The 27,738-nt window shown below is 33.0% G+C and overlaps 3 protein-coding genes across 3 annotated transcripts; 2 read left to right on the top strand and 1 right to left on the bottom strand.

Annotated features, from left to right (window-relative positions):
- Window positions 1-4,764: 4,764 nt before the first annotated feature.
- Window positions 4,765-6,632, top strand: LOC144575530 (F-box protein At5g46170-like). The gene is made up of 2 exons (XM_078325711.1): window positions 4,765-5,149; window positions 5,251-6,632. The coding sequence occupies exon 2, from the start codon at window positions 5,343-5,345 to the stop codon at window positions 6,441-6,443; it is 1,101 nt and encodes a 366-aa protein (XP_078181837.1). The 5' UTR covers window positions 4,765-5,149; window positions 5,251-5,342; the 3' UTR covers window positions 6,444-6,632.
- A 2,716-nt stretch (window positions 6,633-9,348) lies between these two features.
- Window positions 9,349-14,093, bottom strand: LOC144575743 (uncharacterized). The gene is made up of 13 exons (XM_078325982.1): window positions 13,700-14,093; window positions 13,242-13,315; window positions 12,967-13,050; window positions 12,797-12,877; window positions 12,631-12,711; window positions 12,082-12,174; window positions 11,524-11,703; window positions 11,249-11,316; window positions 11,102-11,153; window positions 10,851-10,904; window positions 10,656-10,745; window positions 10,485-10,551; window positions 9,349-9,760 (listed from the first exon to the last, which is right to left on the bottom strand). The coding sequence occupies exons 1-13, from the start codon at window positions 13,845-13,847 to the stop codon at window positions 9,666-9,668; spliced, it is 1,167 nt and encodes a 388-aa protein (XP_078182108.1). The 5' UTR covers window positions 13,848-14,093; the 3' UTR covers window positions 9,349-9,665.
- Window positions 14,094-19,374: 5,281 nt separating this feature from the next.
- On the top strand, window positions 19,375-21,370 carry LOC144575733 (large ribosomal subunit protein eL30). Its single transcript, XM_078325975.1, has 5 exons — window positions 19,375-19,529; window positions 19,649-19,754; window positions 20,564-20,665; window positions 20,957-21,025; window positions 21,113-21,370. The coding sequence occupies exons 1-5, from the start codon at window positions 19,509-19,511 to the stop codon at window positions 21,151-21,153; spliced, it is 339 nt and encodes a 112-aa protein (XP_078182101.1). The 5' UTR covers window positions 19,375-19,508; the 3' UTR covers window positions 21,154-21,370.
- The last annotated feature ends 6,368 nt before the right edge of the window (window positions 21,371-27,738 follow it).

The following is a 27,738-nucleotide window of genomic DNA, read 5'->3' as shown; positions in this document are numbered from 1 at the left end:
TGGATCTACTTTAGGTTTGATGGGTTTCAAAACCGTCCGATTCATTTTTAAGATCTGTGTGTTTTGTTTTAATATGTGTGCAAGTCTGTTTCAATTTTCGTGTATACAGATCTTAAGACGAAACAATCAGTCTTGGAATCCAAGCGCATACAAATCATAATTGATATGCTACAATTCTTTATGTTCCCATAAAAAGGTCAATATAGATCAAATCCGAGCGTATAAAAATCATTAATATTTTTTTTTACAAATGCAAATATATTTGAGGAAAAAAATTATTAAAGAATTGGAATCCTCAATTTTCAAATTTTTGCTTTCTAGAGGAAGGGTGTTCAGTTCTACAACAAAGAGTTGGAAGCAAATCAAGTGATCCAAAATTGAAGCAAAGTTTGGATATGATATCTTTCTACATTTTCTATCTTGTTTTCTAATCTGGTAAGGATATATTCAGGTCGGTGACATGGTTACAAACTTACAATCTCAAATCCATGTCGACACGGCACATAACCACTGCCTGTCTACATCACATTTCTTTGCTTAGTATCAGTCTTGGATGTCATCTTTCGGCCCCATATACTTAATTTGATGCATGTTTCCATGTCGATATGTACAGTGCTGTGATTATTTGGCAGAAATTAGTGTGTAATTATTATTATTATTTTAAATTCAAAGAAATATATCAAGAATTACGTATTGAAATTCAAAATTGTTTAAAATCATTTTTTTTTTTCAAAACTTGCCAATAAATTTCGACCTAATCGATCACCTCTCTAACCTCCCCGACGTGTTGCTCATCACAATCATCTCCTTCTTTTCCTTCCAGACAATCAGAAAACTAAAACTAATTATTATCTACGGTTCTAAAATATATGATATTGTGGGCTACAGTTTTAAAATACATGATATTGTGAGCCAGGATTCTGAAAAACATGATATAGAGTTCATAAAAAACTACAAAAAATGATATTGTGAGGTTATGGTGATTTTGAGAGGGAGGAGAGAGAAACATGGTTTTTATAGTGTCAAATAAAAAATTAAATCCCAAACCGTAATATTTTGTTGTGGTTTGGGTATTTTTAATAAAAATTTAAAAACTTAATTATTTGTAATAAAATATATTAAATATTGGATATTAATAAAAATATCGGGAATAAAATAAACTGAATAAAGAAACATTTTTATCCAAATAAATTAATCCAGCAGTAAATACCACAACCTGTCTTTATTTTTACTAATGTAAATACCACACTGTAATATTGCTACTTGCTAGACTGTTCTTTCATAATAAAAAGGTGGAGCCAGAGCCTATCTTTTCGTTCAAGAAAACAAACTTTGAATCACCAATCAAAATATCCATCCGTCTACCACACAACAGCATGGAGCACACGCTTATTCAATATCTATAAGGAAAAATTAAGTAGAAGCAGGGTGTTGTTAAGTTCATGAAATTATTTTTGTGAACTTAATTTTAAAATTTATTAGATTATTTTTAAATGACGAATCTAAATCGTTGAAATCCTTGCACATTACAATTGATGCATTTACATGTAAAAATTTTAAAGTTTCAAATTAATTTAGTATAAAGTCAAGTAGTTAAAATTGGAAGGTTTATAAATTAATTTTAATGCATTTATTTTTAGAATGTCTTTTGACCACTTGACTCTATACAAAATTAATTTAATTTTTTTGTATGTAGACGCATCACTCTTAAGGTAGAAGAGTTTCAATAGTTTGAATTCGTTATTTAAAGCTAATCTGATAGATTTTAGAGTTGAGTTCACAAAGAGACTTTGTGAACTTAGGAACACCCTAGTTCTACTCAGAAAAATTTCATTTGTGCCCATTCAAACTTTCAAAATAGCCGATTTTTCCATAAATGCATCCAATATCTCCATATAAACTTAACTTTCTTTCTTCAATCCCTTTTCATTTATTTTATCATTTATTTTAAATTTTATATTGACTAATATGTCATTTTTCTAAATGGAAATGTCTATTAAGCTTCTAAAAGTAATTGAATTAGAGCTAAAACCATAAAATTATTCATTTTCCTTTCTTCCTCCACCTTCTTTCTTTGGCGTCTCTCTAGCTTCTCCTCTCGTTCGCATCTCCTATCTAAAACTACAACGTTTATTTCTCTTTTTTGATTCACAGAATCTCTCAAATAATTTTCATTGAAACTTTAAAGGCCAAATTGGTGAAACCATGAAACTCAAAGGTCCAAATGATATTATCAAATCAGCCCAAAAATTCACTTTTCAAACTGGATGGAAGGATTTTGTAATTGCTAATAATATCGAAGCAAACGACCTTTTACTCTTTAAATTGGCAATTTTTCATTTCAAGTTCAATCATTGGATGTGAAATAATGAATGTGAAAGAACTTCATTTTTCGCTCAGAGAGATAAAATACAAGCGCAAGAAATGAATGATAGCTCCGTAAAAATAATTGGACCACCTTCCCATAATATGCATTCAGAAAAAGAATACTATTTTTGTTCCTCAAGCAATTCAGAATACAGTATTGATGATAGCACACAAGTAACACCCTGTTTGGATTGAGAGTAGAGAAAGGAAGGGGAGGTGAAGAATAAAAGGGAATGGAATGAAATAGAAAGAAAGATAAATATATTTAACTTCTTCGTATTTTAATGATTAATGAGAGATAAATTTAACTTTTATTTTCGTCTTATTTCTTGTTTAATTGGTTGATTAAAATTTAGAATATTTGTGACAAAAAATTTGTACGAGAATTATATTGGTAAGATATAGGGTTGGATATTTATGTTATTTTTCTAAAAATATTTGCAACAAAATTTCTTTCCGTCCGTCACACCTCAAATTGGGAGGAAAATTGATTTTATTGATTATAATGATACAAGGTTAAACCTTTCACCTCCAACATAATTTCGTCAACCAAACAATTCGATTAAAAGTTTTATTTTCTTTCTATTCCCTCTCTTCCTCTACTCTTCATCAAAACAAGGTGTAAGAATATCAAGAGGACGAACAAGTGAGTTTTTAAAATTAATTTTTATTTATCATCTTAAGTAAAAAAATAATCGGCTACATTATCAAGGGGCTTCTCATTAGTTAAGGTTTTAAATCTTAGTTTCTACCACATGCATCCAATCAATTAAAATTCACTCCGTTGATAGAAGATTCATTGGGCTCGTATTGATAGCTTCCGTCTCAGCTCACATCAGGAGAAAATTTAGATAGGCACGATTTTATTAAATCCATGAGAAAAGAGGAGAGGAGGAGATAGACACAAAAGAATGAAGGTCAAACTAGCGAGGAAGATGAAGTGTCATTTAGAACTTTAAGGGACATCTCCATTTTAATAAATAGGTATATTAGTCAATGCAAATTTTAAAATAATTAAATAAATGAAAGAGGATAGAAGAAAAAAAAAGTTTAAGTTTGTATGAAGATATTGAATGTTAATGATGCATTAATGGAAAAATTGACTATTTTGAAAGTTTTAATGGGCACACCAAAAATTTTCCCTATCTATAAATTTACAAATTTGCCTGCAGCTAGGGAAAAGAAAATGAAGCAAACTTACTGTGATTTTCGAATTAGAATAAATTCGTTCGAACAGTAAAGTTGCCAGAAAAATTTCTATGCTAATAGTACTTTCTACAAAAACATACCATATCTGTGAGGAAAGGAAAGAAAAATTAGACAGAGAGTAGTAATTTTAAGTTGGTACTTTATTTTTATTTTTAGTTTCCTCGTCAAGTAGTAAATTTACATTATTTAACGTTAAAAAGAAACTCTATTATACTGTTGTTTTGGAAGGATGAAGTTCAGAAGTTAGCAAATTATGTCAGCATAAGAATCGTTTCAAGTGTTCATAAATTAAATTTGTTTCTATTGGCATTATTGACTTCATTCACAAGTTTATCGAATGCACGATTCTTATACCACACTTCCCTTGCAAATAATACTAGAGTTTTATTTTGTTTTTATGAAAAATTAGGATCTATTGACATCTTAATACTGAAAAATTGAGCTAATATTTTCATGATTTCACAATTAGGACCTATTGACATCTTAAAAAAAATTGAAATGGAAATACTAAGATATTTCGTCATAACTAATAAAGTGGATTTAGGCTATGGTACTGAGAAATATAAATTTGCATACTGCAAAATCTTATAATATATATATTTCGACTTTGTAGTGGGGTATATTTTTGTTTTATTTTTAATATCTTTTTGTTTTTAAGGAGAAGTAGGCAATCCCCCAATAAAGAAATCTACCCCAAAATAATTTTCAGGTTTAATTAGAATAAACTTGCCAGCAGTTTTATAGTTATCCATCAGACTCCGTTATACTTGATCGATACAGTCTCTCCTGTGCAGGTGAGATCTATAAATTAATGAATAAACCTGACTCATTGCAGACACAGACTCTCTTAGCATAAGACGCTGTATGTGGCCGACAATTAATATATATAGTGTTTTACGTATTCTATGATCCCGGTTCATGGAAATACTTGAAAACGTGTCACTCCGTCGTAGACGAGTGCGTATCCTCTGAGATATCTCAAACTTTGCGTGACTTTATGGAAAATCCAAACCGTTTAAATACGTTTAAATACGTTTTGCACGAATCTCAAAGCACACATAATTATGACCCCCTACATCACCCCCGAATAGGCACCGGACACGTCAGTCACGCAAAAGTTGAGATATCTCAGAGGATACGCACTCGTCGTAGACTCGGTATTAGAAGGATAAATAAATGAGCAGCTCCTGCCTCCTCTCATCTCGCATATAGATTAGACGAGAGAGAGGAGAGAGAGAAGGGGAGTTTAGCGAGTGATTTCCCCGAAGAAAAATTACGATTAATTCAAAAATGCACCTTTCAATCCAAAGGAACTCTGATTTCATGAATTAATCAGCTAGAGTTGGAGTTTCAAAACGTGGGGGAATTTGTCGTTCCATTGAAACACAAGGAGCGGAATAGCGAGATCTTGTCCCCTTTTCTCTTGCTGGAGAATCCCCAAGTTTTTTGAATTTTTTTTGAATTTTTTCAAAGTTTCTGTGGATTTGAACTGCATGTTGTCTGATCTGGTGAGGAACTGGAGTCAAGTGTGAATTTTGCATATTTTGATATATCGGGGGTAACAGATCTGAAGGTACTTTGTGATCTTTTTGCTCTGAGATTTTAGATTTACTGCTGCTGCATTTTTTCTCCCTATGCCGAAAAGTTCTTTAATTTATTTTTTCTCCTCTGCAGATAATCAATTCCAATTAGATCCCTAGCTTATTTACATTCCTTCGCATTTTACTTCCAAATTAAGCTGTCACAGCTCTAAAGATCACCAAAGCATGCACCCGAAGACCAGAATCCATGCAGACCCGTCTCTCCAAATAGATCAGTTTGATCGTTTACCTGATTCGCTTCTCCTCCTGATCCTAAACAAACTAGCTGATGTAATATCCCTCGGCCGATGTGCTGCTGTTTCAAAGAGGTTTAATTCTCTAGTCCCTTTAGTACATGACATTTACATAAAAATAGACCGGGTTGTGACAGTAGATGGATCCGATCCCGACGAAACCCCAAACACACCAAGCCCGAAACCGCGAAACATGTTTACCAATTTCCTAAAGATGTTTCTTTCCGTGATAAAACCATTTCACCACATAAGAAGCAACACAAGTGCAGCCCGGGGACCCCCGTTTCCTCGACTCTCCTCTCAACACTCGGCAGCCCAAGTGCTCAGAAACTTCACCCAGGTCAGAAATTTGCATATCGAATTGCCATCTGGCGATGTTGGGACTGAAGATGGGGTTTTGTTAAAGTGGCGTGCTGAGTTTGGGTGCACCTTGCAGAATTGTGTGATTCTAGGTGGGACCCGTATCGACAAAAAATCCTCCCTCTCGTTGGACCAAGAAAATGCAAATTTGAATTCAAACTTGAATTCTGTGCAAGAAGATAATGGTACCATGCCAGAGTCTTTCTACACAAATGGGGGTCTAAAATTAAGGGTAGTATGGACAATTAGTTCTCTGATTGCCGCTTCAACAAGGCATTATTTACTTCGACAGATAATTAAAGACCACCCCACATTGGTTAGTTTGGTACTTACAGATGCTGATGCACAAGGAACATTGATTATGGGTTTGAATCAATTAAAGGAGGTTAGAGAGAACCAGTTGACATGCTCAGCCTCTTCAAATCGAACCCAAGTACCAGCTTGTAACATGAAGTTGAGGTATGCACCTTATTTGGAACTGCCAGGTGGGGTCGGGTTGCAGGGAGCAACACTTGTTGCTATTAAGCCTTCATGTGAGGGTAGTGGTAGTGGTAACGGGTCGAAGAAGGAAACCGATTCGTTTGTCATGGGAGCATTTGATGGGGTCTTTAAGACGGCTGTTAAAGCATTGATGAAAAGAAGATCTTACCTCTTGGAGATGAATGGGTTTTAGACTTTTAGGTCAGTTTGATTTGAGATTCATTGTAAGGTACAAATTAGCATCTATATTTGTAGAACCCTTCAAAATATTAAGAGAACTTTCATTTTCTTACTTTCATTCTCTGTTAATTTCCCTTTGTTATGCTTGTACAGCGGAGTCATCATATTTTGGTTAATGAGAACTATATGCCATCTTCTTCCTCGTTCTTTTTTTGTTCTTATACCACTTTTGATCTAAAGATTCTTGAAAAATGTTTGGTTCATCAAGTTTTAACTTGTGGTGTTATGAATCCAATTTCACCAAAATTCCTTGTTAATTGCCTATTTCCATTTGACAATGAAGACAATTTTTCCCCAAGGAATGTCCAAAACAAGATTTGATATAATTTTTACGCTTATTATTTTGTAAATGGGACCAATTGACGTTATAAATCTAGAGGGTTGTGTTACACTCTTTTCGTGGATTATAACTTTACAAGTTGTTCATTGGTTGGTAAGAGGAACCTGATCTAAATATAAAAGCGTTTTGATTTGGTGTGATTTTCTCCCTTTTTGCGATTGCGTTGAGAATCTGGTTAGAGAGACAAAATTTAATTGCTTTCTGAGATTTCTAGGGTTTTGACTTTTGAGACAACGACAGCATCATGACCTCTATCGAACCAAATAAATTATAAATATAAACATTCATCGTTTTAGCCTTTTAGGGATTAGATCCATAATTCTTTAATAATGTACTGTAGGCAAGCAAGTCATAACAATAAATATTAGCTGCTGAAACTTATTTAGTAGTGTCTATTTTGCTTATACTTTAATCATCAGCCATATTATTATTATTTTTCCAATTTTGTGTTCTTTGAAACATTAGTTTATATTGACTCGTGCCTGGAGAATAATTGTGTGAATTAAAAATATTCATCTAACAAATCCAAACTTGTAAGAAATGATACTATAATATAATTCTTTAATAATAGATCAAAAGGATGTATAAAAATACTACAGGATAAATAGAAGGAAATAGATAACACTTTCCTGGTGCTGTTATCACTTATCAGTTTGATTGGAAATAAATCTTCTACGATCCTGAGGAATTGTAGGGTCCTACGATTCTAAATCCAACCATTTATTTTTTGAGTTGTACGAATCTCCATATATATTGTTTTTTATGTACGAATCTTAACACAAATGAAAGGTTAGATTTAGAATTGTAGGACCCTACAATCCTTTTAGGATCGTAGCAAATTTATTTCCAGTTTGATTATAACGTGGATTCTCTTGAGCAATGTTATCAGAATCGGACCGGACATCGACCCGGTAAACCTTCGGGTCAATGGTTTACTGGTTGAACCGGTGGATCAACCGGTTCAACTGCGGATTTTAAAAAATAATTATAATTTGTTAATCTATAATCTGAAAGACTAAGATATTTACTGATACTTGACACATGTACTTCAAAATGATTGTACCAAGTTCAAATTTATCGATGTAGTAGAAAAAAAATGTGTTATCGAATAAAAATCCAAGTAACCTCATACAAAAAGTTTAACATTTTAGAATTAAAATTAAATGATTTAGACTTTTATATTACATCTGTCCCTCTTCACAAATATGCAAAATTTGAACTTTGATTTTCAAATCTTAAAGACAAAACAATAGTACAGCGTTGGTATTAGGGAATAAGCTATATATGCCTATATATTATAAATATTATTAAATATAATCATGAAATGAGAAAAAAAAAGTACGGCAAAGTTGAAAAGCTACACCCAAGTACAAAAAGCTGAAGGTCAAAAAGTTGATGCAGAGGGTAAGAAACAAAAAAAAAAAGGTAGTAACTTATTAAAAACCGGGTTCACTAGCAGCGGTTTACAAAAAAACAGTCAATTTAACCGGTCTAATTGCAGGAACGGTCTTTTTATTGAACCAAACCGGATTATAGTCCGGGTCCGGTTTTTTCGGTTAAACCACCGGTCCGGTCCGGTTTTAATAACACTGCTCTTGAGTGTGCATACAGTTTGATTATCATACTGTCATTACTGGCTCTGTTTCTGTTAACACTATTTTACCTGTTTTGATGGTACACCGCCTATGCTGCCATAGTGCCATGAAATTGATGGCGCTACTACCGATATTTCATGCATCTATTTTGGAGCTTGAATTAATAACAGTTGTACTTGCTAAAATGGCAATCTATCATTGCAATACCCTCCATTTTTTAAATCGGTGCGTCGGCTTTGAGAGTTGAGACCCAACAATATTATTTTGTGTAGTGGATAATTTTTTTAATTAGTAGCGTGTACCTAGTACCTACTTCTGTTTTTAAAGAGTATGAATATTTTTCATCAATAATGGGCAACTTTACCTAGGTCACCGGAGCTTGAAATGCAAGTGATGTTCTTATAATTGAATGTTAACTAAAAAGCTGGCACTAATCTTTTTATTAAGCAAACGCCAACTACAATTGTGATGAGCTGTTTAGACTTTCGGACTAATAATGCATAGATTGGGCATTAATTCACTCGTCATCTCAGAAACAGGCTGTGGCGCTTAGAAATTTTTTAAAAATGAGCATCCTTTTAGAGTGCTCTTTTTAAAACTAACAATAGAAAATTTGAAATACTAGGGTGGAAATCACTTACTCTTTTTGTTCAAATTTCAAATTTTAAATTTTGAAATGCTGCAAATTTTCTGAAATAAGTAACATCAATTTGCTACCGTGGTAAGAAATACCCGCATTTGAGAGGAAAAAAAAATACCTAGTTCAGTGTTCTTTAGTCTTTACCCTTCCATTTTGTCACGCTGCACATCTATTATATTGTGAGGTTTACTAAAGCACCACGGGAAGTTCTTACTTAGCAAAACTAGTTTAATGCAAACGGATAACTCGCAACTGTAACACCTTAGTTGAGACAAATGCTAAAGGTAGGGCAAAGCTAAATTATCAGAGAAATTAATGAATCACTGTACAAGAAAAGGCATGCTTTGGAGCAAAAGAATGTCAAGAACAACGCAACACAACACAACACCGTTAAAAAAAAAAAAAAGACTAATTCACTTTAAACAAAAACAGTAAAACCCCCTAAAAATGATTGTTTTTCTTTCTTCTTCTCGAGAATAAAGTTAGCCATCTTCAACAAGCAGCATTTATCAGCTTCTGCTCACATTTTTGTCAGCTCTTCTTCTGACAAAGGGCAAAATTGGAAATTTAAGCACATTTTATTTCAGTTTCATAGGATCATCATGTGTACTTGCCGAGATCAATCTTCTTCTTCTTAATCACCTTTTGACCATGATATATGAAAGAATCGATGATTCCAGAAACAGTAAATACACCTGCAAATTAACATCAGGTGTTATTCTTTGGTCCAAAAAATATAACATTATATTGCATGCCCTAAATTGATGGACCAAATTGGCCCCCTTGATGAGAAGTCTATATTATATAATACAAAGGCGTAAGTCTATGGTACACTATGCATAGCACATATTAGTCTGGTAATATAGACACATATCTTCATTTTAAAAATCCAAATAGCTGATCCAAACCATTAAACATGATTCTCCATATAAAAATGTACTTGGAGACCAAATTTTACATATTTTTTATGTTCTTTTTACTATTTCTTTTAGATAGGTAGAAAACCACTACTTTCCAATGGTTGAGAATCTTTAGATCCAGCGATTTTCTACCTATCTAAAAAGTAGCAAAAAAATTCTAAAATATAAAATTCAGTATACAAGTACCATTTTCATAATGAGATCATATTGAGCAGTTCAGATTGATTGTTTGAACTTTGAAAATTGAGATATAGATCCATAGTATGGACCAATGTTCGCTATGCATAGTACCGTGGCCTCACTCTAATACAGAGAAAATACTTCTCCCTGTACCATGCCATGAAAACCAATTCATGACTGTATTTTTTTAGATTTTTATGGTACTTCTCCATGATGAGTGACTTCTTTTCTCATCAACTTGTCATTAATATTACTTTTTGAAAAAATATGGTTGAAGCAAAAATAAAAATAAAAGGTAAAATAGTTGGTTGAGTCCTACCTCCGACAATAGCGCACAAATTCGTCAAGTAGTGCATAAAGGATCTTTTCCCTTCTTTGAAGATAACCTACAAGATTAGTGAATTATAATGTAGCTCCAGGCATGAAGACACAAATATGCATGTGCACGTGTCTTGTGTGGAAAATGACGGACAAAAGTATGGTCAAGTACCTTTATTGGAGAGAAATCATAATAGATAACAACACTAGGTTGAGATTTTTGCCTAACATTTCCATCTTTAAAGTGCTCTGTGACAGAAAACTGCCAAACATATAACAAGAACATGTGACTACTTGCCTTTATTATGTATTTTCTAAAATATAATTATTATTTTAAGATTTATGAAAGAGAAAGCTATTTTCTAACCTGGTTCGACTTGATTTCATGGCCTGATACATCAGTGTAAATTGTAGGCACCACCTAAAGAAGAAATAAATTCTGGGTTAGTTCAATCTCCTTAACCAGTAGCAGCGGGTTTAACCCAGGGAAATAGTAGCCACATTATTCAATTGAAAACAAAATAAAGAAGAAGACACATAATTAAAAGCCAAAAAAAAAGGTTCGAAGGCATGCCTTATTACAGTTGTTATATCAAAAAAAACATATTAATGGCTCACCTTAATAAAGTATTGGTATGTCCCAGATGAATCTGTTTGGGTCCACGTTGCACTGAAATTGAGAAATAATAATATTTTAGTTAAATAGTTATTCAGAAAGAATAGAAGTTTCTTGGAAGAAAAAAGGAGTATAGGAATGCAAGTTACTCATCAAGAGGGTTCACTACACCAGGAATCTTCGCGCCAAAGGAAAGCTTGTTTATCTTGTGAGTAATCTGTTAATTTCACAATTAAACAATTCAAATACACATTTTAATATGCCACATAAAATAAAGACTTGCATGTCTGTCGGTCTGTCCTCATTACACAATTAATGCTACCGTTTTCATTCTAAAATACGTAATTCTCTCTTGCAAAAGCACAAAATCATTCTTTACCATAAATTGATATAGGAAAACCAAAAAATAGAAAATCATACTTACATTGAAATTGTCTAACTTTAACTCTGCTAACTCTTGCAATTGTACATTGGAATGGTGATAGCCTTTTCCAGGGGTGAAGTGGACATTTCCCGCTACCTTGCTAACATCGAGAAACCCACCCACATTGCATCCTTCCCCTTGCTGAGTTTTTACTCTTTCAACAAAGCTCTCTCTTGCACACTAATATTGAGAGTACGAAAAATAAATTTAATGGTTTGGTTATTTGTAGATATCTCATGAATGTTACGGATATACCAAGTAATGTTTTTCATCAGGAACAACTGAATAAAAAACTAAACGAATTTCCCACAATTATGAAGAGAGAAAATGAGGAGAGCAATAGTCTGGGCATATTTTATATAAAGGTGAAGCGGATCATATAGGATATTACTGTGCATTACAAGGCACATGGTAGTGATAACACGTATTATATGCTTTTAAGGTGCAGTATGGCTACTAGAAAATACCCAAATAGCCTAATAAGTACAAATTAAACAAAGAGACGAACAAATATAACAGCCTACTTGCTCAAATTAAAATTTCATAATTCCACAGTACCTGATCAATTAAGTCAAGATTAGGCAGAGCCCAACCCTTCTTCTTATAAGCTTCTTGTACTTCTTCGCAGTTATTACAGCATTCTTCTTCGGTCTGTTTAATTAAAAAAAAATCAATAATATCTATTGTGCTTATAAATACAGATTACATGGAACTTTTGATCATGTGCTAAAAACACCCAGTAATACACATTTGCAATCAACCAACACCATTCTATATAGTTTATTGTCAAATAACACCATAGTGCTAAATTACTCCATAAAAACTGTGTTTGGGAAATTTGAAATTACTCCCAACAATAGTGTGTTCTTTTTCATTGGACCATAATTAACCCAGGTAGCTTGATATAAAAATTCACGAAAAAAGACTGCCCTTGGTTTATCACTAAAAAAAACTATACATGTGGAATTTATTCACTTTTTGCTTGACCTGACCTTAGTTTCCAAGTCTGGCCTTGACTACTACTTCAAATAAGCACCAAAATCTCACAAGACCAAACTAATTCAACTCAAAAAGAAGCACCCCTTATTCAAATGTTTGAATACTTACCGCTTCTGCACCATAACAGGTGCCACAGTACTTCTCATCATGTTCTAGCCTTCCTCCATGCTTTTGCAAAGGCTTATCGATCTATTATTTCAAAAAGATAACCATTACTTGCATGCATGAGAAACATATAAAAATAAAAATAGATGTCGCAACTGATATGACTAACCTTGGGAGCACCAATGCCATCTCGTGTAGCCTCGATGACATAACCATGTAAGTGCAATCTTTTCTTTGTTATGTCATGTCTCTAAAAAACAAACAGGGTAATTAATTCGGAGAAGATAATACTTTTGAGGTTCTTATAATATAAATTGGTAAAAAAATGAGAGAACTTACAATATCATAGTGTTGCTCCCCGCTAATATCTTGGGTATCTACGCTAAGAAGTGTGCATGGAACTTCTGGAAATGTGAGGTCAAACTTCAAAGAAACAAAAACAAAAAGAATAATAACTGTTAATTTCTGACGACAATTATATGCTCCACAGCATTTGCGAATTTTCTGACAGAAAAAGAAACATGAATTTCCATCTGCATTATCGTAACAGTTTGACAGGTTAAACAAACTAAAAAATATAAAAAATGAAAAAATGCAGAACGAAGAAATCGTACATAGGCTTGAAGTCTTTCCCCTCTTGATGTATCTACTACTAAGTTTGTTTCAGTTACCGCTTGAAGGTATAGTCCTAAAAATAAAAAAAATTACATTATTACATTAAAAGATTGTGCTTATAATTAACCCATCTAGAGGATGGTAAGGTGGTAGTACTCTAAAACCAAAATTTCATCCTGGAACAAACGCCAGACATAATAGTGAAACAGATTTAGCGCGTGCAAACCAAAAAAATCTAGTTCTCGGCTTACAAATCTCTTTATTCAAAGGTATCACAATCTTAGATCAATTCGAATTTTCAGGTAAGAAACTCTAGCTTGTAGACGGAAAAGCTACAAATCAAAATAAAAGTGACACTAGCAATGGAAATAAAATCCATCAACAAGAAAACAGCGCAAAAGAACCTCCATTAATCTACATACTGCAAAGGGAAAAAATTAAAAGAAAATATACATACTGGTTTCAGAGATAAACAGTAACAAGATAATAAGCCCGGATATGGCGGTGATGATGCCACCGGAGAGGGTTCGCTTGTAGAAATCCTCGTTTATTTTCGGATAAGCATCCAAATTCTTCAACTTGTTCAGAAAACCCATATTGTTCATTTTTCGGTTTCGTTTTTTTTTTTTTTTTTTTTTTTTTTACCCGAACCCTAGATTGATCACAGAGCAATCAATAGCTAGGGTAAGGGCCTAGGTATTTATTCCTCCCCCCTCTCCCCTTCTTTCCTTTTTCTTAAGGATTTCCTTACAAGTCTTCCTTAAGAAAATGAAGAAAAATTGAGAAGTAAAAAGCTGAAATTGGGGGAAAGCGACTTAGTTGACCGCCGTCTAAATAGAAGGGATTAAATGAAATTTATAAAAGAGCGGACCTGGTAAGTCTTTTATAAGATCCGGTGTGTTTTATTTTGGGTAAGACAGTTACGCTGCGAATGGACCCCACGTGACGCTTTTTATGGAAGGCTCCGCGGTTTTCGTTTAGCTGTATGATCCCGGTTTGTGTTGCGTAGATGAGGTAAACAGCGAATGCTTCGACACGTGGTGGTGTTAAGTGGGTTGTTATACCGTTTTAGGACACCAAACACCCCCAGCCCCCACAGGACCCAGCTGATGAATTATACAAAGGTTGTACTAGAGAGTATAGTTCCTGTATTACTTGCGAACACCTGGCATAAATGAAAGGATTTCAAGTTATCGTCTATGGGTGTACGGCCCGCAGCTCTTACTCGAGATTTTACTCGCGGTTCATAGGATGCGGTGTGTTCCATGTTTAAATTTGGATTGTTTGGATGGGGAAGAGCAGAGTTAATTTAGGATTTTAGGTGCAGTGGTGCACCAAGAAAGTACATTTGTACACGTGGTAAATTTTGATTGGTTGTGACACGATTTAGGATACCAAATGCACGCGTTCTTTATGCTGCGTGGCCAAGGCCAACTAGGACAAGCCACGTCCCGGGTTGTGAACTATTTAGGATTTGTTGTGGCCATTCTGTGAATCGATCAGTATGTAGTTTAATAGTTTGAAGACTTTGAGCAAATGCATTGATTGTTTTATTCAATTCAGTTTTATCTCATGAAAATTAACAACAGCAACGTTTTATAGACTAATAATTGCATTACCATTATTCATTTGAAGGTAGATCATTTGACAATCGTTACCTTGATAATATTAATAATGTTTTTAAATCAATTTAAATAAGGTTGGGAATAGAAAAAAATATTATTGAACACATATAGTCAAACAATAACATTTCAGTCAATATCAAAACACTTGATCATCGAGAATCATTAAATCCTGTCTGTTAAATTTAATCACTTGGTCAATTGTTTACAATATTACATTTTGATTTAAATTTTATTTTGAAAGATTATCAATATCATCAAAATAAATAATTATCAAATAATCCATCTCATATAGATTTCGTTCTTCGGATACACCTATTAAAAGCGACTTTGTCTAATTAAATGTCCGATTTTTTAGATTTTAAATACCGTTGGCTATTGCACTTCATAAGTTACCATGATGTTATGTATTGTATGTATAATCCCCTTTGACTAAATTACTTTTCAAATAATTATTTTTAGAAAAGTATAACATCATGACCTTTACTCACTTCACAAGTCCAACGGCTCGAAAGTCATAAGCCTATAATTCTACACTGTTGGTAGAGTATATTAATGAATAGTAAAATATATTGACAAATTCAAGGCGGATTTAAAAATAAAAAGGATAAAATTGTCAACGGTCCGTGTGAATTAGGTGTCGTGGTAGGCAATCTGCACCTCGAAGTTTCTTATCAAATATGTGATTTTAAAATTGTGCTAAATTTATCCATGCAAGATTAGGAGGAATTTAAAAATGAAGAAAAGAAAGTTATATGACGCTAGAGAGACCATACAAAATGAACTAGGTATCTCTGGCGTATTAAAAAAAATAACTTGTATTATCTTAGTTTCTTGAACTTTTTTTCATACTTTATACATGCTTTTAACTACGTAGAATAACAAATTTTCTGATCCCATCCTCTCGTACTGGTTAATGAAACCAAAATTCCAATCTAATTTTAATTAAATTTCAGCAAACTCTAGATTGGCGTTGCTAATTCTCTCAACCAAAAGTCTCTTTATTCAGATCCTGAACAAGGTTCACTTCGTTTACTCACTTCTCTAGAGGTGAATCTAGCATACTGCTGGAATTTCAGAAATAGTTTCAAGAAATCCGATTTTGAATTTTGTTCCACCTTGAAAAAATAAATGCCCTATCTTGAATTCTAATTTTGGAATTTTATTGAGTTTAGATCTTTGATTTCTAATGATTGTTAGATTGAATTTTTAGATCTTAGAATTCTAATAAATTTTAACTCAACTAGTTATTTAAATCCAATTCGATATTTTTTATCCTATCATGATGAAAATCTTGCATCTTGCACTTCTCTGTGCTTTCTGAACTTTTTGTATAAAAGATAGAATCGAATCTCTCAATAAAAACACTCTTTACTACCAAAATTTATATCTTTTTCAGCATATATGGAACGGTGAAGAGATAAAATTGAGCATATTTTAGAGTAGGCAAAAAAAACTTCTATTTTATGAGTTGTTCGAGAACATTTGGAAAAAAAATCGTAAATAGCTTGCTTAATATAAGTTCGAGCTGTCTCATTTTGATTCAGTCCCTCATATGACGAGTTCAAGCTTAGCTCGTTCCTACCTAATTCATTGACGAATCTGTCTAAATCAGAGGCGGAGCTAGACTTTCGAACTATGAGAATAAAAAATATACGGGGGTTAATCATATACAATTTTTCTATGGAGAATGAGGTCAATTCTATAATATCAAGCCATTTCACTCTAAATTATATAGAAAATCATATCTAAATACAAAAATAAAAAATGGGGTCAATTGACTTTCATCTCCTCTTAGTCCCTCCGGCCCTGATCTAAACCGTTGATTGTATCTTTATTTAGTAAAGATTATTGATATGTCAGAACTAGATATTATCTCATCTCAACTCATGTTAGGGCTAAATATTATCTCTCAAATTTTGTCTAATTCGACTCGACTAAGCTCATTTATAGTTCTAACCAATGTTTTAAAATGAGGTTTTATTCATGCATGCGGAAGGCCACTGCATACCGCATAAGCAGTATGCGGACGCATATGCAAATTTTAATGCGGATTTATATATGCAGATTTTAAAAATAAAATTTACGTATATATATATTTGTAGAGTGGGGTTAAAATGCACCCTCCTTTTTGTGCTCCTAACGTGCACCCTCCCCTCGTTTCTTCATTTTTAAAGTTCAAATAGTTGATTTGAATCTACCAACGTGTTCTACGTATTAAAATGTGCTTGGAGACCAAATTTTACATTTTTTGGAAATTTTTTACTATTTTTTCAGAATTTTTTATTAAACTAAACAATAATAAAAAATTCAGCACAGTGATGATTTTAAAAAATTCTGAAAAAATAGTAAAAATTTTCCAAAAAATGTAAAATTTGGTCTCCAAACACATTTTAATATGTAGAACACGTTGGTAGATTCAAATCAACTATTTGAACTTTAAAAATGAAGAAACGAGGGGAGGGTGCACGTTAGGAGCACAAAAAGGAGGGTGCATTTTAACCCCACTCATATTTGTATTCATATAGTTGAATTTATTTCCACATAATCAACATGAAGTGTGCCTTATTGTATATAAAAAATACAATAATTTGGGATGGGATAGTAAAACTCCGCATAATGCATATGAACTTTTAATTACATGCGCTGCATATTACGTTTTTAATCCGCATATTCGCATATTCCGACCACATACTCAAAACTGCATGGCATTCTGAACATGACTGCCGACTCCACAAGCACATGCAGCCGCATTTTAAAACACTGATTCTAATTGTGCCCCTCAATAAAATAAAAAGTTTGTTCCATAGAATAAGAAGGGACTTGAGTCTAATGTGTTATGTTGCAAATTTGCATAATGTAATGTTTGTTTCGTGATTTTTTTTATTCTAATTATATTCAGCACATATTTCAACATAATTCCTGTGTAATTCCTCAATCTTTTTTTTTTCCAAACAAGTTTCGGAGCAGGAAAATATGTTGTTATTTCTTGGGAATAATAGAAATTTGTTATTCTGATCTTTACCGTTGATCTTCATTGAGATCCGTGAATGAAAAAAATTCCGTTGAGTTCATACATAAAAGTAAAATTGAATAGTTGAGACCGGAATAACAACTTCGTGTTATTCCCGAGAATAACAGCATATTTATTGATTTTGTGCTTGTAACTTTTTGCAAAAACAATCTATGTGTTATATTGCTATATTAGTGCTAGATAAAGCAATCAAACAATTTCATATGTGCATGGAAATCGAATATATAATCTGAAAACTTCTATGAACGCTGAGCTTGAAATCTGAAAACAATTCTAAATATGTTATATGTATGTTACTTTTAGACAAAGCAATATAAATAAATTCTAAATGTGACAGAAACACGGAACCGCATTATGTGAGAATGCTTCTTCGCAAGAAGATTTTGGAGGGACTTGGAACTCATCTCAATATTGCAATCAGGAACAATGGTGGTATCATATAAACTTGGATTCATGGACACTATAATATATCACCGAGACAGAGAATGCTGGAGTACTATAATTTGAGCGGCAGGTGCATGAGGAGAGAAATATAAGACTCTTCTCTAACAAAAAAAATTAATGCATAGTCTCATCAATAATATGACTATGGAGATTTATTTTAATATAATTGTATTACACTAGGAACGTGTATAGCTAAATGAGTGTAATACTAAAGCCCTGTATATAAACTTTTTTGTATCTATGTATTTGTTGACATTATTTATGCCAACCATAAAAAAAAAAAAAACAGCTGGCCATGTCAATTAAATTAGCAATTAATTTTGTACACAAAACTTGAATTTTATTGTGCATGGAAGAAATAATTTTCTTTGTGTATAATTTGTACTTGTTTGACAATACCTTAAACTAAAAAATTTATCTAAGCGTATAAAATTTATTGATTACTGCAGCCTTTACTACGTGTTTTTCTTTCTTTGTGTATTATTTGATCATTGATAAAATATCTCACTTAATTATTCAAATCACTAGATTGACGATCTATTATTCTTAATTAGTAGGTTTCCAATAACAAATAAATAATTTCTCTACGTTTACACATATATGTGTAAACTTACGAGAGCAAATATCTATATACTTGATAAATAATATTTTTACATAATAAATTACACCAAATGGACGACCAGTTAATTATAAATTAAACCAAATTTGATAAATATTCTTTTTAAATAATAAAAAAACTATCTACATCATAATAAGTTTTTTATTTCTAGTATGTCAGTTTTATAGTTGTTAAACATTGATGTTTTTCTTGCTACAATATTTTTTTTTTTTTTGAAAGATTCTCGATACAATCTTATTTGAACAGTGATGTTTTTGTTGAAACGTTGTTATAGCTGTTTAAAACATTGCAAGTTTTAAAGCAAGGGCTTCCGAGTAATTTCCGAAAAGCCCGTAGTATATTGTATTGGCCCAATAACAGTAACATTTCTATGACCCAAAATTCCGACCCTAATTGAGGGATAATATAGTAATTGCACACGCTTATATGCCCTATATATCTTGGTTATAAACTTACTAGGGTTTTGGTTGCGGCGCGGCAGGATCGAGTATAGCCTTCCAGGGTTTCTCCAAGTCCATCTCCTCCCGCCTTTATACAGACGTTTGCAATGGCGCCGGTCAAGAAAACGGTACCGTCTTTTGCTCATCCCTTGATGGATTGATCCATTTGTTATCAATTTTCTAATTTTGTTGTTAGATTTGACTTCGAAGAGTTTCTAATGGTTTGTTTTGATCGATCGAAATGCAGAAGAAGAGCACTGAGAGCATCAACAACAGGCTCGCTCTCGTGATGAAGAGCGGGAAATACACGCTCGGATACAAGACCGTTTTGAAGACTCTCCGCAGCTCCAAGAGTAAGATTTCATCTGTTCACTTTTCTCCTTTGGTTTTTCAAAATTATCTAGATTTGTTCCGTTTTATGTTTTTGGTCAGTATGATTTACTTGCACCTGGTTCTGTTTCCGATCCTTAGCTAGTTGTCCATGAGAATTGGCCTTGCTTATGCAATATCAAAATAGTGTCATATGGTACTTAGTGGTATATGAAGTTGTGAAAAATGTTTTTAGTAAATTTATAGCTGTTACAGGGTAACTATTGAAATAATTACAGCGTCTTTTAAGATTATTAGCTTTTGAAGTAGCTCACATTCAATGCTCATGGCTTAGGAGTTATTGTATTGAAAATTTTAAATTGATATACTATGATTTATCTGATAGTACATTTTTTTCTTGAAATAATGACATTAGGCTAAAATGTATTGCTATTGTTTTTCATCATCTACTTAGTGTGTCCAATGTAATTTTCATTATAAGATGGAATGGGACTGAAGTTTGGCTCTCTGGCTATTTTGTTGTGCCTTAGAGATGAATATAGCTCCCAATAGTATTTCTCCTATTCCTTTATTAGTTCCTCTATATCACAGTTATTGATTTGGGGAATAGCTTATGGGTGATACATGCCGTTAATATGCAACCCCTTGATTTTTGCTATAAAGTTGCTATACTGCTTTTAAAATCATATGCAATGGTTAATATATATTGCATTAGATGTTTAAACTGTAAATAATAACTGAGGTGCAAGGCTTGGATTAATTGTAAGCATTTTCTGGTCAACTTTTGAATGTTTCATTTAATCATATGATATTTCATACTTTTTATGAATAGGTAAGTTGGTGATAATTTCAAACAACTGCCCTCCTCTGAGGAAGTCTGAGATTGAGTACTATGCTATGTTGGCGAAGATCGGCGTGCACCATTTTAATGGAAGTAAGTATCGATTGTTCTTATCAATAATTCAAATTGTTCAGTAGATGCTTTTAGATTCTCATAGGTGTCTGTCAGATGTCAAACAATATGTCTGTCAGATTTAACATAATTTAATGGTGACTATTTATGGGGTTATTTTAGATTTTGCATAAATAGAACTTTGATTATTTATTGGGTTATTGCATGATTTATAGTTTTAAAATTTCTATTGCTGGGTCTCAACTTTGGAATGTCATGAAATTATTGTCCCAATATATTTATGAAAATTATGTTTTATTTTGTTTATGTCAGATAATGTTGACCTTGGAACAGCATGCGGGAAGTACTACAGGGTCTGTTGCCTTAGCATAATTGATCCTGGTTTGTTTCTCAACCTTTTTTCATAATTTTTAATCTTGCAGTCTCAATATATTTCATTATCTAAATATGGCTTTCTATGTTCTTTAGGTGACTCTGATATTATCAAGACTCTACCTGGTGATCAGTGAAAAGCAGAGCTGGTTCTAATTTTAGTTCCTTTCTGTTATTTCCTGTTTATGTTAAAACTTGTGTTGAACATTAAAATTTTGTTTTTAAAATGTTTAATGATGGAGCTTAGTTTTTTTTAATGGTCAGTTTGAAATTTTGATGTTGTCTCAGTTTGTAATCTGTCATGCGTGTTCTGAACACTTGCATGCGAATATGCCTAAGGTGCTGGTTCTAATTAATTCGTAGAATGTTTTTCAGTGGTTAGTGATATGCACAGCCAACTATATCTAGGAGATTGATTTGAATTGGGCTCTCTTTGGTTGAATAGACATTTTAGCCATTTCAGAATTTACTGATGGCGATTGAACAGACTGAAATATTGAAACGACAGTTCTTTTATAAGGTTCTGATGGTAATCAGATGATATAAACCTTCTCGTATTTAAATCAGTATTTTTTTCAGATGGGTCGAATTTAGATAACCTTCTTTGCTATCCATAGCATGATACAAGGTATTGCAAATCCTATAGTTTGTGTTTGGTTTGTAGTTTGTACTATAGACCATTTTAAGGAATGTATTATTAGGTAATATCATTTTAAGGAATGTGTTATTATCATGTTTGATTTGTACATGCTATCGTTTCAGCATTTTAACTAAATATTGTCCAAAAAAGCTTATATAGTTTGCATAAAATATATACTGAATCAATCATATTCATAAATCAATCGAGTACATTTAGTTCGTCTCAGTCATATGAGTATAAAGTTTAATATTATAACCAATAATTATTAAATCATTAGTGAAGACTCACGTACAAAAATTATTTACTCATTAGTATAAAAATTGATGAATGAAACTGAGGCTCACGTGTTTGGTTACATAATCAATAAAAATTTAATATTATGACAAAACCTTTTGGATCCTTTTTGCATTGATTCATAACAAAATGAAAAAAAAAACGAAATAATAATAAGCCATTGCAAGATGTACCAGTAACATACCGGTTGCCATATTCTTTCTTGGCACATACCAGTAACACCTTGGAAAGCCTGAGCAGGGTGTATGCGAACTATCAGATGTTAAAAAATTAGAAATAAATAAGAGGCTCAGTAAAGTTTAGAATAACTAAAATAACACCCCTATAAAGCGGCCATTTTTATTAATAACCCAAAAAAAATAGTTTTTTATAAATATACCCTCAAAATATGAGTTTTTTCAAATATACCCTAACCGCTCGAGACACGGGCGGTCTGCACCGCCAGAAACACGGGCGGTTTGCTCTTTTTGTTTTTTTTTTTTTTTTTTAGAGATCTGATTTTTTCTTAATATTTCCATTTGTGAAGTTTTAGTTTTTTTTTTTGTTTAGGATATTTGCCAAAAAATAAAATATTTGATATATTTATAAGTGGTGTCGTAACTCTCGGTCATTTTTTTTAATACCCAACATAAAAAACAAATTTACCAAACTAAACAATCTTTTGATTTTTTTTATATCTAACCAGACATGCTGGTGGTCCAGATCTATAATGAACCGCCAAGTGGTGGGGCGGTCCACTAGGAGACCTGACCGCCCACAGCCCGGGCGGTCCACTATGCATCAATTGTGATAACTGTCTCTTATTATATTTTTTCTGCAAATGCTTTAGTGCACATCTTGATGGGTAACTTATATAATCTGGGCCGTCGGTTAAAGGATTTTCATTCAATTGACTTCTCTGAAAATAAAATTCTCAAGTGCTTCGTAACCTCAGACACCGCTCGCAGGGGGCTGCCGCCCCTCTGCCACCCCTCGCATACTCCTAGAATCAGGTCCACATACATAACACTAGGTGCAATATTTTTTATTATTGTTTTTAAGGAACCTTATGTATGTGGGCCTGATTCTAGGAGTATGTGGGGAGTGGCAGCCCCCTGCGAGCGGTGTCTGAGGTTACGGTTGAGCCCGGAGAATTTTATTTTCAGAGAAGTCAATTGAATGAAAATCCTTTAACCGACGGCCCAGATTAATATAAGTTACCCATCAAGATGTGCGGTTCAGATTAATATAAGTTACCCATCAAGTTAAGTTAAGTTAGCCATCAAGATGTGCGGCATAAATTCGACTTTCCTAGCCAAAGTTATGGGTGTTTAAAGTTTTTTTGAAAATTAAACTTTGGAAATTCATAATTTACTGTAGAAAAATCCAAATAAGTTGAAATTTATATCAATTCTGTGTATTTTTGAATGCTCTACATGCTGTATCAATCCATACTTGAAATTCATAATTAACCGAGAGTTACGACACCACTTATAAATATATCAAATGTTTTATTTTTTGGCAAATACCCTAAACAAAAAAAAACTAAAACTTCACAAATGAAAATATTAAGAAAAAATCAGATCTCTAAAAATAAAAAAAAATAAAAAAAAGAGCAAACCGCCCGTGTCCCGGGCGGTTAGGGTATATTTGAAAAAACTCATATTTTGAGGGTATATTTATAAAAACTATTTTTTTTGGGTTATTAATAAAAATGGCCGCCTATAAAGCAAGGTACTAAATTGCCCAATAAAAAGGTACACACACAACTAAAATGACACCAGTAAGGTCATGGAATTTTTTTATTACCAGCTTCGACTAAAACATAAAGTTTGGAGTACAAGCACTTCACAACAACATGATTAAAAACATTCTATACTAGCATCTTTCCTAATCTACCTTGGAACCAGTGTTGTAAATAACGGTATGCTGTTATCGGAAGGACAGGGTACCGCCAAGCGATTAGTCGGAAATAATCAACTATAATCGACCGATTAATTGAAAAAATCCGTGATGGTTTGATTACCGCCAACGACTAATCGGCCTAACGGATATTTTTTACAACCCTGCCTGGGACTACAAAAAACAAAATAACAATACATAACATATCATCTAAAAACATAATAAAAACTAACAAATTTCCTAAACTACCCTTGAGACTACAATCATGATACCAATTAGGGGTGTTAATGATACCCTTTTAACCGTTTACCCAATCTGTACCGTATTCGATAAGATGGGTATGAGTAATGTTTTTTTTTTTTCGTTAGCTTATTGGATATAGGTATACGTATGGGTATGGGTATGGGTATGATTAAGGATTTCTTTTCGTTAGCCAAACAGGTAAAGGCTATTTCGTACCCGTTACCCTATAGGATAATTATATAAAATATAATAATAATATTATAATGTTTGAGCAATAAATTAGCGAGTGCTTTTGTTATTTATGTATTTTTTTTATAAGAAAAATATTAAACATATTACTTTTATTTGCATTTTTTGTTCTTTAAGTAAATAATTGAATTTGTCGGAGGATATATTATTGTTTTTGAATTCTCTTGTTTTATAAAAAATACAATTTAGTTGAAATTGATTGTATATTTTTTTTTATTAGTAATGTCATTGCATATGTGCGAAAAAAATGAGTTTTGATGTTCTATTTGTAAATTATAATAAAACTAATTATTATACTAGTATTATTTGTTATTCATCCGCTACTGTTTCGTCAACCGATAATTTTAAAGGATAAGAGTAGAGTAGGATAAGATCAATTCTTAATGGGTAAAAGTGGAGTATGAATAAGGTCATTCTTAATGAGTATGGGTATAAAAATACTTTCACCCTACCCGTATCGTACCTATTGACACCCGTAATACCAATGCATAACATATCATTTGAAAAGCATAATAAAAACTAACAACTTTCCTAAACTTGCCCTGAGCATGATACAAACATGCATGAAAAATTGAAAACTGAAAATGTAGCTCACTTCTCAAGGTGTGATATGGAACCATCTTGGATCCAGCGTGGATGCAATTGGTCTATTAGATAATATAGCACCTCGGTATGGGTGTAAGAAATTTTGAAACACAAAATATTTCTCTGTTGTTGCGTTGGTGGTGGAGACTATATTAACATGACACATCTTTATGGGTGTTTTGGGCAACAAATGGTTGAGAAGTACATCGATCGTTCTTTTGGGCACAATTGCTCAGTATCAAGTCTATTTTCCACTGGAGTACGTATTGGAGTATTGGTGATGGAAATTCTATTTCTTTCTGGTTTGACACATGGCTTGAAAAACCTATGCGTAACTTTGAAGACGGGCAATTTGCACGCTCTGGCATATCTCCGTCAGAAGTAATACATAGCTTTCAAGAGTTGCTACCTCAACAGGTTCAGTCCAAGCCACCAATTCTGACAACTACAAATGATATTCTGATTTGGAAGTGGGAGAAATCAGGAATATATTCTTCTAAGTCAGCCTATCATGATATCTTAATCGGGGGAGGGCAGATTAAATGGAGATTCAATAATTTATGGTCAGCTAAGTGCCCTAGAACAACAAAAATCTTCATGTTTTTAACACTCAGAGGAAGATTATTGACACAAGATATGTTACTAAAAAGGCATATATAGTGTCAGACGGGTTGTGTAATGTGTAATTCAGGACAGACTGAAACTGCGATGCATTTGTTGTTTACGTGCGGCTATGCAACCCGAGTTTGGTCATTACTTAATACTAATTAATCTGTGGGTTTGCATTATGAAGTCGCGGGATCGTCTATACAATAAATATGGATTGCATCTTTGGAGCTTTTAAACGTAGCAGGCCAGACACTAGAGCATATAGTGAAAAACAGTGGATAGTGTGGTTTATGGGCACGACGTGGTCTATCTGGAAGGAGGGAAACGAGTGTGTGTTTAGAGGGAAGTCGGTACCACACTGGTTATTGGTTGATAGGGTAGTAAGTCAATGTGAACTCTGGTTCAAATTTTGTTGAGTTAAGTTGATGTATATTATGTAGGGTATGATAGAGAGTTGTGGTAAATGACTACGTGGTCATTTCAGGGGGTGCAAGCCACCTTGTAAAACGTGCTATCATGCACAGTTTGTTCATGTATATAACCTGGCAGCATCTGCCACGGATTTTTCAAAAAAAAAAAAAAGATAATACAGCACCTCAAAGTATGAAGCGGTAATGGAAACTGCAACAGATATTGTGTAAAGATTGGTTGGTTCGTCTATGGTTTCACAGTGCAGGTTGAATTTATCTATATAATGGAAATTCACAAAAGATGATTATATATACTAAGAAGCAAGTATATGACAAGTCAAACACAACATAAAGAATTGTTAGGTAAAATAGCACCAATTAGATCTTTATTAGACAAATAATTTAGTTTTCTTGTGCAACCATATTATATCAATCTTATAGAAAACTGTCTCCCATATTTTCAATTACTAGAATGATCTTATATTGAGTAAACTGGCATTGGCAAAAAGTGCCATTACATAAATAATAAAAGTAAACCCATTTTTCAGATCAAATAACTGTTCGAGTACTATAACAAAAGCTGTACTTCTCTTTGCGCATACCATCCAGCTTGACTTCTCTCTTATTTCTCAGAAGCTTTATTCTTGATATTGCCAGGTTCAAGCATGTCTTGCTGTATATACAACATAATTCTACATCCTTAATGGTCAAAATGCACTAATCAAATCCTGACTCTATTGCTGAAATTTTAACCGAATTATAGAAATTCTTTTAAAAAAAAACAATCTATGGTACTTGAAAGTGAACCACGGTATAAAAATGACAAGAAAATATGCATAACTTGCTACCCATGTCTAATCCCTGTTAAACGCCATATTGTTATTTAGAAAGAACGCAACAATACAATGATGCGTCGACATTAATTGAATAATAAAAAAAAAAACTCACATTTATCACAGCAATATTAAGCAATGCATGCACCAAGGCAAAAACCTTGACCAGGAACCACATAGTTGCTCTTTTGAAATCATGCATGTCTTTGTACTGATTTACCTTTACGTTTCCTTCTATGTAAGGAGATTATATTTTGAGTTTAGCAACAGAATTACATTGTCCCCTAAATTAAACACCAATCAATCAGAATTTAAAGTTTTGTTGCTCAATTGAGACTAAATATTCATACTAGCGTACAGACAAATTAGACAATGCGAGAACAGTTGGTCCTGAAATCCTACTCTTGTCACAAAATCAGAAAATTGAGCAAACTAATCAATTAATAAGAGAAGAAAAAATTGAACCGATCAAGAATTCAGTGTAACACCAAGAAAGCTAGAGGCGTACGAGGCCTCTTGGGACGCCGCGCCACCACTGGTGTGGAGCGTCTTCTCCATGGATCGAATAATATAGTCTCTAAAACAAGTCAAAACCAATAATCATAGAAGAGGAGATAAGAAAAGTGCTTATATGTTGAAATCTTTCATTTATCAGGGACTCGGGAACCATTTGCCTTCGTGAATTGTTATTCATCTCATGAGATTTGAACCACCCAAATTTGATTAACGTCCGAATTAAAAAAAAAAAAAAAAAAAGGGTCCGCCGAGCTGCATGGCTTGAATTTTCTCTCCAACCCATACCCACTAAATTCCCACAGAAAAATAGACTGCCGAACAGGACTTTATAGTTCTGTTGATTTTTGGGATTATAATTCTTGGGTCAAATAGAGAATCGCGAATTAATATGGTCACCTGTTTAGGGAATCATGATTTTAAAATTGGTGAGATTAATTGTGGATTGCTACCTCTACTGCGTTT

Source organism: Carex rostrata, chromosome 2 (assembly GCF_964058835.1).
Source record: "Carex rostrata chromosome 2, lpCarRost1.2, whole genome shotgun sequence".
Classification (NCBI taxonomy): domain Eukaryota; kingdom Viridiplantae; phylum Streptophyta; class Magnoliopsida; order Poales; family Cyperaceae; genus Carex; species Carex rostrata.
Note: the sequence above shows the minus strand (reverse complement) of the source record. Positions and strands in the feature narration are given on the sequence as shown.